Source organism: Gavialis gangeticus, unplaced genomic scaffold (assembly GCF_001723915.1).
Source record: "Gavialis gangeticus isolate Ggan-Ray unplaced genomic scaffold, GavGan_comp1, whole genome shotgun sequence".
NCBI lineage: Eukaryota > Metazoa > Chordata > Crocodylia > Gavialidae > Gavialis > Gavialis gangeticus.
Window position 1 is genome coordinate 119,631,046 of NW_017729024.1, and position 13,704 is coordinate 119,644,749.

Below are 13,704 nucleotides of genomic sequence, written 5' to 3' on the forward strand. Positions count from 1 at the left end.
TGGCGCTTCGCGGTCTGGTGCAGTTCTCCCTGCGCCGCCTGCTGCGCGCGCCCGGCCCCGCGCCCTTCAGCGCCCCCCGCGCCAGGTACGGGGCGGAAGCAGAGCAGCAGATCAGGGCGGGAGTCCGGGGCAGGGAGCTCAGCAGCGGAGCAGCAGATAAGGCTCGGGGCAGGGAGCTGCAACCAGAGCAGCAGGGGTGGGCACAGGGTGCAGAAGGCAGAGCAGCAGATTTGAGCAGGGAGCTCAGGGTGGGGGACAGCGACTGGAGCAGCAGATTGGGGCTGGAGCTGAAAGCAGAGCAGCATCTGAGGCTTGGGGAAGGGAGGCAAAAGCAGAGCAGCAGTGTGGGCAGGAAGCCCAGGGCAAGAGGCAGCGTAGCATGGGGTGGGGGTGCTCATGGCAGGGAGCAGAAAGAGGCTCAGCAGATGAGCTCAGGGACCCAGGGCATGGGGCAGAAAGAGGCTCAGCAGATCAGGCTTGGGGCAGGGAGCTGAAAGCGGAGCAGCAGCTCAGGCAGGGAGCTCAGAGCAAGGAGCAGGGAGTGAAGCAGCAGCTCAGGCAGGGGAAGGGGTCAGAACGGGAAATCGCAGACTTAGCACTGTGTCCTGTTAAAAGGGCAGATTCAGAGCTGCCGGTGTGTCCCTGACTTGTGGAAGGCCGCCTGGCAAGAAGCAAGTGCTACCTGCCATATCTGCCATGAGTAGCCAGAGGCGTTTTTCTAGAGGTGGGGTGCAGGGCATGTTGCTGTGCCATTGAGCCTCTGGCTTGGGAAGGGAGTTGATGACTGTAAGAGCACGTTCCTTTGTGGCCAACATGCACGTGTCACATCCAAGAGATCTGCGCTGCTAATTATTGGATTTTTACCTTTTTTAGAGAGTATCTTGAAAACATAACAGCATTTAATTCCCGGACAGTTGGAAGTCCAGAAAATGAAATTCTCACAGTGAACTACCTCCTGAAGCAAATTAAGAGAATTGAAGCTGCAAGCAGTGACATCCACAAGATTTCCGTAGATATACAAAGGCCAACAGGAACCTTCACGATTGACTTTTTAGGAGGCTTTACCAGTTATTATGCAAATATCACCAATGTTGTTGTTAAACTGGAGCCCAGAAACGGAGCTTTACATGCAGTGCTGTCTAATTGCCACTTTGACTCTGTAGTTAATACCCCAGGTAGGTGCATGCATGTGATCTTTTCTTGTCATACTAGTAGAGTATGTATTTGATAGCAGATGTATTTTTGGCTTCCAGAAGTTCTTCACACTTACCCCTGAGCAACTTTTGCTGCTCTTTCTTCTGTCTGTCGTATGGGGATAGCTTGAAGTAATTTCTTTTTCAGGTGGGGAGCAATGATGGATACAGTAGCGTAACTAGAGGTGGTGCTCTTTACATCTCTTGGATTAAGGGTTGTTTTGCCTGGGCACATGTATTAACCATGTTAAAAATAACACAGTAATTGTTTTATTCTACTGATTCTAAGGAGCCAGTGATGATGCTGTCAGTTGTGCAGTGATGCTTGAAATACTGAACACTCTTTCAAAGTCAGCTGATCCCCTTCAACATGCCATCATATTCCTCTTTAATGGTGCAGAAGAAAGTATCTTGCAGGTAATTATAATTTGAATACCAGATTTTTACAAAGCTTTAAACAAAAAGCGGCTGGCAATGGATATAGTAAAGTATGACTTCCAATTTACAGATCTAATTGCAAGTTAGAGGTGTTCATCAGCTTTTCTTATGAGTAAAAATTGATAGGCTGTTCATTCTAGATATGTTATGAAAGGTGTCCATAATGATATAGTAAGTAAATGTGTGGAGCACTGCAAGTAGCAAATGGCACCATTTTTCTCAGATCATGGGAGTGAAAACTCCTGTGTGCTCTCTTGCCCTCTGACATTGTTAAGTGGTTTATGGAACTTCATCTATGAATCATTATATGTAGCATCAGATAAAATTTGCATAAAATACTTGCTTAATTCAAATGTAATGTTTTAAGTGCTCTTGATTTCCAAGGGATGGTGGCATAGAAATTTCTGTGTGCTTTAAGGAGCTTTTCATCAAGTCAAACAAGTCAAAAATTAGTAACGTTGCAGATTGCGTCTTCTCCCTCAGCCCTACGAAGAGTGTGATTCCGTGGTAATTTCCAATCAATATATGCTAGGACAGCTAGATAGCTTTCCCTGACTGAAGGTAATAGATGTAATAAGTCTGAAGGTTCTGCTTCTCTGTAAGTCTGAGTCTCGCTTCCATTAAGGCCATTTCATACCTTTCTATGTAATCATGTTTGTGCAGGATTTGGCTGAGTGGGACAGAGATGGGGGTACTCTAGTTTATCAAAGTACAGATGTTAATAGTGTAGCTCAGACTTCAGACAGTGAATGGGGCCACAGACTGTCATGGAATAAAAAAAGTGGAAACATCTTGTGGTGATGGTGTTACATAACCTCTGAGGTTGTGGTGATGGTTCCTTGTGCCTCAGGTAAAATTCTTATGCAGTTATTTGTTACCATGGGCTCTTGTTATAGCCTTGTGGTTCTAGGAAACTTCTGGTCTTGCTGCAGCATACCTGTGATCTGCGTTGTATTAAAATTTGAATTTGGGTTGCTTCTGTTTGTGGGGTAGGGAGGAAACAATTTAAGTTTTTGTCAGATTTTTTTATATGCATCTTCTTTGCTTCCCTTCAAGGCTAGTCATGGTTTCATCACACAGCATCATTGGGCCAAGTCGATAAGAGCATTTATTAACCTGGAGGCAGCAGGTGTAGGAGGAAAAGAACTTGTTTTTCAAACAGGTATGAGCACTCATTACCCTTCCTACTTGTACACCTGCAGTGGTGTGCTTAAAGTGAAGCAATATTGAAAAACCTCACTGGCAGGAATAAGGGAATTTTTACACAAGGTAGAACATGCATGCAGTAAAATCCCTGTTGTCTGACATTTGAGTAACTGGAATACTTTACTAACCAGAATTTCTAGCTGGCCGGCTGGACGCACGTGGCAGCTGCTGTCATAGGTAGAACAAGAAAAAATGTTGTGGGTGGGCTGAGCACACACCCGCAGGTGGGAAAGTTTGCGAGGGGTGAGGGGAGGGAGGCTGGGGCTGGGGCTGAGCAGGGATTGGGAGGGAGCAGAGCCGGGACCAGGGTTGGGATCAAGGCTGGGCCAGCTGCACCCATTCCTTCCCCTGCACCTGGGGTCATTTCCTGGCACCGCCACATCCCAGCCCTGCATCGCCTGGGGGGGGCCCAGATCCAGGAGGGGTGTTGGCTTCCAGTGCTGCATGAGGCACGGGGGGCGCATGCCCCTGGATCTGCACGGGGTAGCGTGGGCTGCAGCTGTGGGCTGGGGCCGGGGCAGTGCCGGGCTGTTCCTGGTGGGGGTGGCCGCGCTGAGCTCCGGATGGGCGGCAGTGGTGCTAGGACTTGTCAGCCTTGCTGCCTGGTCCACCCAGTGGCAGGATGCACATGGTGTCACACCGCCCCACTTTTGAAGCAGCGGCAGCAAGGCATGGAGGCAGGGAACAGAACCCAGCCCGCAGCTGCAGCCTACCCTTGCGCCATGCACAGATCGAGGGACCACATGCCTCCCTTTTTTTCCCCTCGCTGCACCTCTGGATGAACTGCCAGGCTCTGATTGCCCCACAACCTGGCCCAGCCTGGGTCACGGAACAATCCCCACAGTGCAGGAGGGAGGTCTGTTGCAGGGTTCCGTGTCTGCCGAAACATCCACCCTGTGTTGCCACCGCTCTGCATCTGGCTTCCCACCACCCCCCATGGTCCAGCCAAAAACCACCAGCCTCAGGTAACTGGTGTTTTTAGATATCTGGCACCACCCATTCCCCACTCATGCCAGATAACAGGGATTTTACTGTATTTGCTTACATTACAGTTGAGCTATACAGGGCCATGGCATAAGAAAAGAGAAAGTCAGTGGCAGTGGGACATAACGTTTTTCATGACATGTATGAAAATTCTCTGCAGCGCAGATGATGCTTTTATTTCAGGCATTTTAAGGTTATTTTGTGTCAAAGTAGTCAATATTAAGCAGATCTGTGGGGTACAGGGCTGATCCTGTAGTGGCATAACAGCTTGCAGTTCTCACTGATTTGTCTGCATGCAGGCTTCCATCTGCTTGGAGGTTGGACAGACTGTTCTAGACTACTGTATTTTAATTCTAACAATATACTTTATAAATAGGCCCTCTATATCCAATTTCCAAATACATTTATAGGTTTTTAATGAAATGCTGGGTAGAGTAATAAACCAGAGACTGGAATCAGGGATGTGTGCATGTTATTTCCAGTTTTATCATTGATGTGTTGTGTTCTGGAAAGCATAGGTGGAAAGCACTAACTCTGCTAATACCACAATAGATAGAGCAGTAGCCTGGAAGAGGGCTAGTTGAGGGCTCAGTTTCCTTCCCATCTGTGACAAAGCATCTTCAGCAGTATAGTCTGGGAGGATGTACACCTCTCCAAGAGAAGGTTGGGTGTACTTATTCCCTGGAGCTTCTCCCTTCTGCCTTTCCTTTCTGAGCTGCCTCTCAGTGACTCACCCACCATGCCTTCATGGGATGAACTGGCAAGCTGAGCCTCAGGGATCCTGGGTTGCCGAACATCAGGTCTTTGTCTGGTTGGGGTTACCCAGGCCCCAACCAAGTTTACTCTAGCTGCACTGGTTAACCCAGGGCCCACTGTTCAGGACCACAGGCTCCCATTTTAGTGGGACATGCTCTCAATGCAGGATTGGTAACCTAGAGTTGGCTTGTCCTTTTTAAAGGCTCCGCCAGCTCTTCTGAGTCTGGCTTACAATTAGTCTCTCATCACCCTCACTCCCGTCGGTCAACACCAGCTTCTCATCTGCTACACTGGCTGTATCCCTCTGTCTGTCTATGCACTGTTGCTTGCAAGTGCTGGGATTTCGGGCTGCCGCCCTTGCTCATCCCTTCATGCCCACCTCCACCCCTTCAGCCACCTCCTGGACCACCAGGTTGAGGACCCCTGGCCGGGGGTCAGTAATACAAAATCTCCCTACTGTGAGTTGGCCTCATCCTCCTGCCGTTCTTCCTCTAGTTCAAATGTAAATTGCAAAAAGCAAATAAGGCTTGACACTTACCTGTCTCGCTGTGGTGTTGTTGCCAGTCTTCCTCATCTGGCCAGCGTCCGAACAGTTCTGCATCTGTTCCTCTCTCTCTCTCTCTCTTTACCAGGACCCTTCCTTCCTGCAAGACTTCTGCTGCTTTTCCCCCCTGCCCCTATCTCGGGTTGGGCTCACATATAGTCAGCCTGAGTCACCTGACCCTGGTGCTTCCACCGTGAGTACTCTGGGGCCATCTCTCCCTTCACCTGGCCTCCTCTCTCCTGGCCTATGTGCTGTCTGACCTGCTGTGATAAAGCCTTTGTCAGTCAAGAACAGCACACATATGTGGCATGGGGAGAGGGAGGGTTAGGGCTAGTGCAGCTGCAGAAGAAGGAAGAGGGGGAAGAGCAACAGGAGAAAGAATGATAAGCCCCAAGGAAATCAAAGGACTGACTCAGATACCGGTGCCCTTTAGTTATGGGTGAGCATTGCAAAGGATACTTATAGGAGGGCTAGAAGGAGAACAATAGAAAAATAGGGAAGGAGAAAGCAGCCCAGGAATGTGGAAGATACAAGGGAAAATAATCTACATCTGCTTGATACAGGATTTGTGGGTTGGAACCCAGAGGAAAGTGGTGGCCTGGGTTCCCTTTCCTCCCCTACCTTGTGGGAGGGGAAATGACAGCTCCATCAGCTGTTGAGATGTGAACTTAACTAAATGTTAGAATAGGTATTCTCATCAAAGGAGGAAATCAGTTGAGGTGTTCTAGAGTTTAAAAAGTGCTGCTGTCATGCTCACACGTGCAATATTGTGAAGTGTTGCCACTAAAAAGCTTGGGTACTAAATGGAAAAATCTTTAAAGGATCAGCAAAGCAAAGCAAAGCCAAGTGAATTACAGCAGGAATGTTGTCTAGGCTTGGAGTAGGCCAAGAGGGCCCACTGCCTCAGCCAATGCCTTAATTGTAGTATAAGATCATTAGGCTAGTGTAGAACTGGAAGTATCTTGGGCAGTAGGAAATAATAGTCCTTAGCTCCCTAATGCAGAATCCCTGGATTGGAATGCAAAGGAGAGGATGGATTTCAGTTTTGAAGCAAGAGGGAAAGTTCTGTAGATTTTACTGTAACTTTGAGATCCTTCCTACCTTCAGTGAAATTATCCTTTTTATCTTGTATATACATCTGTCCTGAAGAGTTTGTATTCAAATACTGAATCATTGTGCTGTTGCCTATGAGAAGCAGAAAGTGAAACCAACTCTAGTCAAGTAAAATACAGGTGCTCTGCCTGTCCCCCCCCCACACCTGGGCTCCACTTGTCCACACTCACCTCTGCTCCTGGGCTGTGCTGTGCCCTGGCGCAGGCAGCTGGTGTCAGTTGCTCCTGGGGCCACTCCAGCATGGTCTAGGGTGAGTGCAGACAAGTGAAGCCGGAGCCCCTGGCAGCATGGGGTGTGGCACTCACCCCAGCCTTGGGAGCAGCTGACACCAGCTGCCTGCACTAGGGCACAGTGCAGCCCAGTGGCTACCAGCAGCTGACATCAGCTGCTCCTAGGGCTGCTGCAGCAGGAGCTGGGGTGAGTGGGGACAGGCAGAGCCCTGGGGAGTTAAGGGCACGGTGCAGTCCAGCGGCTGCAGGTAGCTGGTGTTGGCTGCAGCCAGGGCTGGGGTGAGTGCTGTGCCCCGCGCCCGCCGGGGCTCTGCTTGTCCGCACTCAGCCCTGCTCGTGCTGGAGTGGCCCCGGGAGCAGCTGACATCAGCTGCCTTCACCAAGGCATGGCGCAGCCCAGGAGCAGAGGTGAGTGCAGACGAGCAGAGCCCAGGCACGGGGGGCACAGGCAGAGCATGGTGCAGCCCAGTGGCTGCAGGCAGCTTGTGCTGGCTGCTCCTGGGGCTGCTGCAGCTCGGGCCATGACCCTTTCCCCTCCCCCCACAGACTTACCTGCTTGGGCAGGGGAGGCATTTCTGCTGATCACGTAAGAGTGAATTTACCTCGCATATAACAAATTATGGGGTCTAAATATGCTCATCGCATAAGAGCAAATTTTCATAAAAAGAACCCGCATAAATCAAGGGAAACCCATATTGCAATTTGTATTGCAGTAGCAACCATAGGATCTGCTATCTCCTTCATGTAGGCTATTTCTGGCAGGGGGGTTGGGCCACAGCTGTGCTCAGGGTGGGCGGCAGCAGCCCTGGGAGGGGGGGCTATGGTGAATTTTGAGGTGGCTGTAGCACCCCACCAGGAAGAGCCTGGCACTGCCCCCAGCTCCAGCCTACAGCAACAGCCTGCCCTTACCCCATGCACATATCTAGGGGGCACATGCCCTCTGTGCCTTCCATGGGGGTGCACGCTATGGTGGGAGCCACTCTCCTCCTCCCCATGCCCCCCAAATGAGCTGTTTGCAGCTCCGTCTCACACCCTGTCTTGGCCTGGCAGCAGCTGTCCCAGCCCCGCTCCCTCCCTCATCATAGGGACCTCGTTCTGCCACCCCTACCCCTTCCCTCCTTTCTGCCTCTTCCTCCCAACAGACTTGCTAACAGTCCATGCTGCTGGGCTGGCCACATGCATGCTGTGCCTGCACGCATGCATGTGGTATTTATCAACAACATTATCGGCCACATCAGCCAAAGAAAGCCATTTGCCGATAATGTCTATTTTCCTTTTATCAGTGCTAATATGATATGGACCAATGTATCAGTGCACCTCTGGTTATCACTATTATATTCTCTTTATGGTCATAGATTACTGACTGATACAGTAGTAATATTTAAATTATTATTTTTCAAAAGGCTCAATTAAGGTTGATTTTTATCCTTGCAGTAAAAAGGTGATGTTTACTAGTAATTGAATACTGCTGTTAGTGTTTGAAATGGGAAGCTGGGTTTAGAGTAGCGTAAACAAGAGGCAAGTAGTAACCCAAATAAGTTGAATCTATAGCTGCTGCATTCAAATACTGTTGCATTTGTAATTAAGTTTGGTTGCTTGTCATGGGAGATGGGTGTAATTTTTTTATTTAAAAAGTAAGAATGTAATAACACAATATGTAAATAAGTTTTGAGAGAAATCCTTCTCTTAGGTTGATTTTAACCATAATTATGTGAAGTAGTATTTATTGCACAGGATACAAGTGAATGATTTGTGAAATGTGCATGAAGTACTAAAGAATAGGCATTTGACAGTGAAAGATAACGACATGGAAAAACCCTAGAAGAGTCAGTACATTGGAAAGGTTGTGGCTGGCAAATGGATATTGTGGTAGTGGTATGATCATGATAACAATTTCAATTTCTCCTTCTCCCCCCCCCCATCACTTCAATCCAGTTTACTATCTTAACTCCCAGTCTTATGCTATTACAGATCAATGTATTAGAGAGGTTATTGAAGTAGAAGCATAAAACTGATTTAAGGCTTAAGACTGAAATTCTGCAAACACAGAAATGCATGTTCCTCTCCTACTTTCACCCCTCCCCAGTCAAACAGTTTTCTCTGAAGTTGGCATTTTTCTGGTGAATGCTGATAAACCAGACACTGGCGATACATGACTGAATGTGCCTGTTCTACTTTGAGGATTTGCCTCATTTAGATGTAGGTGTACTTCCAGAATCCGCTTCTCTTTCCATTTTGGATAGATTCCCCCTCTTACTTTAGGGGAAGAGGGATGAGGTTGATCTCCCTGTAAGACGCATCAGTGTCCTGAGCAAGTTGGAAGAATCTGTGAAGAATAACATAATGTACAATCTGTCCTTGGCAACTGGGCTTTGCAACACTCCTGGACCTGGTTCCCTAAAACGGCATTTTGATCCTTGTCCCCTGTTGCTCCTGACTATTAAGTCCAGCGATTTACTGTTAGCAGCTTGTAGTTTTGGTGGTGTGGTAAAGAGAGATGCACTTCTTTACCAACCTCTGTTTCAGGCTTGTTGTTTCTTCTGGACAGATGTATGACAGGTGCCAGAAAATTCAGTCCTCTTTCCAGTGTAGCTAGTACTTGATTTCAATGCCCTAAGCCTTTTCAGTGACATGATTAAACTCAATGTAGCCTAAAGCTTTCTCAATAATTAGATTCCATATATGAAAAATGCATACATTTGTTATAATTTTCCAGGTATAGAACCTAATTCTATTACACAGCCAATTGTGGGGGGTTGTCTTAAATTTGTCCCCTCTACTGCTACAGCAGGGAAAGCAGTGGCAGGGGGTCAGGCAGCTGGAGAGGTAAGTGACCCCTTGAACTCTTCTCCCTTTCTTTCCCCTGCAGCCTGCCTTCCCTTTGTAGGGCCTACATCTCTGTGTCTGCCCAACCCCCCTTGCCCACCATTACTGTCAGATGTGGCCGTGGCTCCATTTCCTCCTGAGCATGTGGAAGCTGGGCCCCTGCCCAGCCACACAGTAGCATCCTGGAGCTGGAGCTGCAGTGCTGCTGATTGGCTGGGCTGGGGATGGAGCCTTCATGTGCTCTGCGTCTTTGGTGTGGTTAGAGATTGTGACTAACAGCAAGGGCAGGGAGAGGCAGGAGTTGGGGCAGGCAGGTGGTGTGGCTCTGACCCTGACCTGGGCTCGGAGTCAGAGCTGCAGCAACTGCCTGCCACCCCCTGCCCCCATTTAAGACAAAGGGCTTCCCCCCATGATGAATGTTGGGAGGCAGGGCATCTTTTCTTGCATTCAAGTAAATATAGTAATTATTTTCTGTGAAATCCCTTCTGGTGATTGAGGTCATTTGCACATTGAAATTTACAAAATGATTCTTCATTTTGTGAATCTTCTTCTCTCTTCTTGGCAGGACCTGAGAATCCCTGGTTGATACAAGCATATGTCTCTGCAGCCAAACATCCTTTTGCCTCTGTGATAGCTCAGGAAGTATTTCAAAGTGGATTACTCCCTGTAGAGACAGACTTCCGCATCTACAGAGACTTTGGCAACATTCCAGGTATGTTATTAAAAGGCCTCTATATTATAATTTTTTCCTAGGCATATAAAACGGGCCTGATCTTGTATACATTCACTTCATGTAAGAGAGAGTGGGTTCAGGTTCTAAGCCATACGTTCTTTTTCACATCTTGAAAATTAACTTGGGATTTGCATTAGCCTGTGTGGGGGTAGTATCTTTCCCCTGGAGCAGTCACTTTCCTGAGTTTTGATGTCCCTTGAAAATGAGGATCAAATAGTAAGAGACCAAAAAATCCTGTTCTTCAGTGAGCCATAACTTTTTGTGTCTGCTTCATGAATTCTTCAGCACTTAGGTGCCAACTGCTGTGGCAAACTGAAAATCCTGACCATTGAGGCATAGATTAATATTGCAAGTCACAGTTAATCCTAATTACAATTTAAAGATGCCAGGTTGTCAAAGTACAGGAAGTTTGCACGTATTAAATTTCCTTCTTCTGTGACAGCACTGACTATTATCGTTTACGTAGTCATCTCTGGGAAGTACCTCTTGACATATTTAGGTTATATAAAGCTTCAATTGTTACCTGCTGACTGTAGAAATATTGCTCAGTGATGGATAAGAGTTGGCAACAGCAACTGCAAATAAAATTGCCAGTGTACCTCCATGAAGAAACAAAGTATTATTGGGATCCACCATGGAGAAAAAACAAATTTACTTGTATGGTGGGAAACGTTCTTGGAAATTTGAACTATAATAGTGCATAGTTTAAAATAGTTAAATGTTTAAATTAGAGGTGTTGGTGGAAGTGGGGAAGTACTTGTTAAAAGAAAAGGCGTATATTCAAGAAATAAAGAAGAAAAGGGCTTTCCTTTTTACATTGCTGACAAATAGGTATGTTTTGAGAACTCATTCTGTTACCTCAGCAGAATTGTTCATCTGATCTGTTGTATCAGTACAGAATCAATTAGAGCACTAGAAATAGCCAGATGTACCTGCAGGTATAATTGATCCTACTGTGAGTTACACAGAGGTGCAGTGAAGGTAGAATTTGACTTGCCAGTAGTAGTAACTTGTCAAAAGGGAAAAAATCAGCAGGAGCCCAAGCAGAATTTGCAGCTGGTAATTAGAAAAACATCAGTTAACAAGAAAAAAGAGGACATGTGAAATTTGTTAAAGGTAACTTTTCAACTCCTTAATACCATTTTTAGTTGTCTTTCAGAGTAGAACTCCACTGAAACTTCAGGAATTATACTGGGGAAAACACAGAATTTTGATTTTTGCTTTGTGGCTTAATATGTGGTAGTTCACTACTGTAGATGGCCCACCTGTCACCAAGTAAACTTGAACTGAGTTTTAGGGCTTATGCTCATCTCGGAGGATGAAGTGATCACAAATGCTGAAGTAGATATCTGAATTTCTCTAATAGTGCGTTGTTCCGCTTTACTGGCACGCACAGTGTTTGCATGTGCAATGGGACCAAATATTTCCAAGTCTGTTATAATACTAGGATCCTAAATTTTACATTCTCTAAGATGTTAACAGACATTTATTGAAACTGCAGGGTGAGTCACATTGGCTGAACAAAAATATACTTTTGTTTGTAAAATGTTTTTGGAGGTTTCAAATATTTGCTTAGATTTTTGGTAACTGATTGTACTTTCTCTTTGTAGGAATAGACTTGGCCTTTATTGAAAATGGCTACATTTATCATACAAAATTTGACACAGCAGACAGAATTTTGACAGATTCAATTCAGAGGGCAGGTTGGTATTCTGACTTCTGTCAAAATTTAGGAGATACGGATCTTTGAGGATTGCTTCCTTTCCCCATAAAACTTGGCTCTACAAACTGAAAATTTCGTAACCCATTAGTAAGGGATAATTTAAAGAGAGAAGTCATAGAAAAATTAAAATCCAACCCCATCCTGAACATGAACACACACCCTGCAAATCCCTGGGAAATGAATCATGTTTCTCAGAACGTTATGGCTCAGGATTTATAATGAACTATAGACCCTATATCTGACTAGTTAATAATCAAAATCGTTATTGTCTAACGGCTATTCAGAGCTCACCACTTGCTGTTTTCTTGTAAAACTCTGTATTCTTGTTTTGGCATTCTCCACAGAGACAGAGGGTCCAAAGGGTGGCAAGGAGATTGAATCAAACAAAGTTGTCCTTTCAGAAGCAAATTTGCAAGGGAGTTGGGGCAAGCTATGCTGCTGCAGCCCATCCTGTACAGAAGAGAATTTGCTCTCCAGATCTGCTCAATATTCATCATTTTTCCACGCTCAATATTTACTTCTTAAAATAGGAGCTTATAAAATATTAGACTTCTGGAAAACTGAAGCATCCAAAAATATGCAAGGCATTACCAGGAATGTTAAAATTCCTTTTAGTAGCAGAATTGACCTGATTATTTTCTGGATTAGCCTCAACCATTTCTTTTTCTTTCTTTAATAGATACCATAGTAACAGTTAAATGAATTATAGAGCAAACTTTGTTAATTTTGAATTGTTCCAGTAACAGAGTTTTTTAAATCAGTCCAGGTGAGGATTTAGTAACAGAGTTTGTAAATCAGTCGAAGTGTGGATTTAGGCCAACTCAGGCTGGGGGAAGGGGGTCAGTCATAGAATCATAGAGCAGTAAGACTAGATGGGACTTACTGCTCTAACCCCCTGCCTGAGGCAGGATCGTCCTTATCCAAACCATCCTATACAAATCCATAATTTAAACTCCTTCATAAAACTGCTGTCAACCCTGACACAATATAAGACCTATCTGTCACAGGTAAAGCAGGGGACTCACAAAAGCCAATGTTCTGCTTCTGTAATATGCTCAGGAGATCCTAGGTAATATTTCTTCCTAATGCCAAATATGGTGATTGGTCTGACTGAGCAGAGGGGCAACACCCTCTAGCCAGGAACCTCCAGCTCTAAGTCCCAGCAGGAGCATTGACACATCCCGGTCAAAGTTCTCAGCCATGGCTGCAGCCAACACCCATGATGGCAATTCTGTCCACTCAAGGAATCATGATGAATTGAGTCATCTGGGCAGAGTTTGAATCAAGATATACCTCTTTTGTGATGATAAAACAACTTTTAAATATGTGTTTTTAGAGTAATATGGTTGCAAGATACCAAAATATCACTGTTGTAAAGTTGACTTGCTCCATTTTGCTATTTTATGTCAGTGGAGCTTTGATTGTTTCTAAACATTTTTATATTAAGGATTACTATAATAGATTGCTTTACCAGCCTGTTCTGAAGTTTTTCTAGCTATGTAAGAGGAGACCAGTAAAAGGTCTTACCACATTTCTAATCTAAATTAGAAGCTTATTTTAAGACACAATATTTTCTAGTATTATTCTTTTTCTCTCGCATCCTACTCAACAGAGATGTGCTAGTCTTTCTGATATTCATTGTCTCTTCTTTTAATAGGGGACAATATTTTAGGTATGCTACAGTACCTAGCAACTTCAGATAAACTGGCCAGATCTTTTGAGTATCAGCATGGAAATACGGTCTTCTTTGATGTGCTTGGTCTCTTTGTATTGGCATATCCTGCTCGTGTGGGCACCATCATGAACTATATCGTAGCAGCCACTGCTAGCCTTTATATAGGCAAAAAATTACTGCAGCCCAGAAACAAGGGTAAGTCCAGTTAACCATGTGACTTTTTTTTTTTCCTAATTTTAACAGTAAACAGGAGCTCTTATGATTTAAAAAAAAAAAAAAAAAG

At 45.5% G+C, this 13,704-nt stretch overlaps 1 protein-coding gene across 1 annotated transcript in view; it reads left to right on the plus strand.

Moving 5' to 3' along the window:
• Window positions 1-5: 5 nt before the first annotated feature.
• Window positions 6-13,704, plus strand: part of ERMP1 (endoplasmic reticulum metallopeptidase 1) — a gene marked incomplete at its 5' end in the record, with an annotated part of 36,548 nt that continues 22,849 nt past the window's right edge. Inside the window, 7 exons of the mRNA XM_019518234.1 lie at window positions 6-85; window positions 874-1,175; window positions 1,483-1,610; window positions 2,688-2,793; window positions 9,856-10,002; window positions 11,634-11,726; window positions 13,404-13,616. Of these exons, the coding sequence (XP_019373779.1) occupies window positions 6-85; window positions 874-1,175; window positions 1,483-1,610; window positions 2,688-2,793; window positions 9,856-10,002; window positions 11,634-11,726; window positions 13,404-13,616 (1,069 nt within the window). The remainder of the gene's footprint in view (window positions 86-873; window positions 1,176-1,482; window positions 1,611-2,687; window positions 2,794-9,855; window positions 10,003-11,633; window positions 11,727-13,403; window positions 13,617-13,704) is intronic.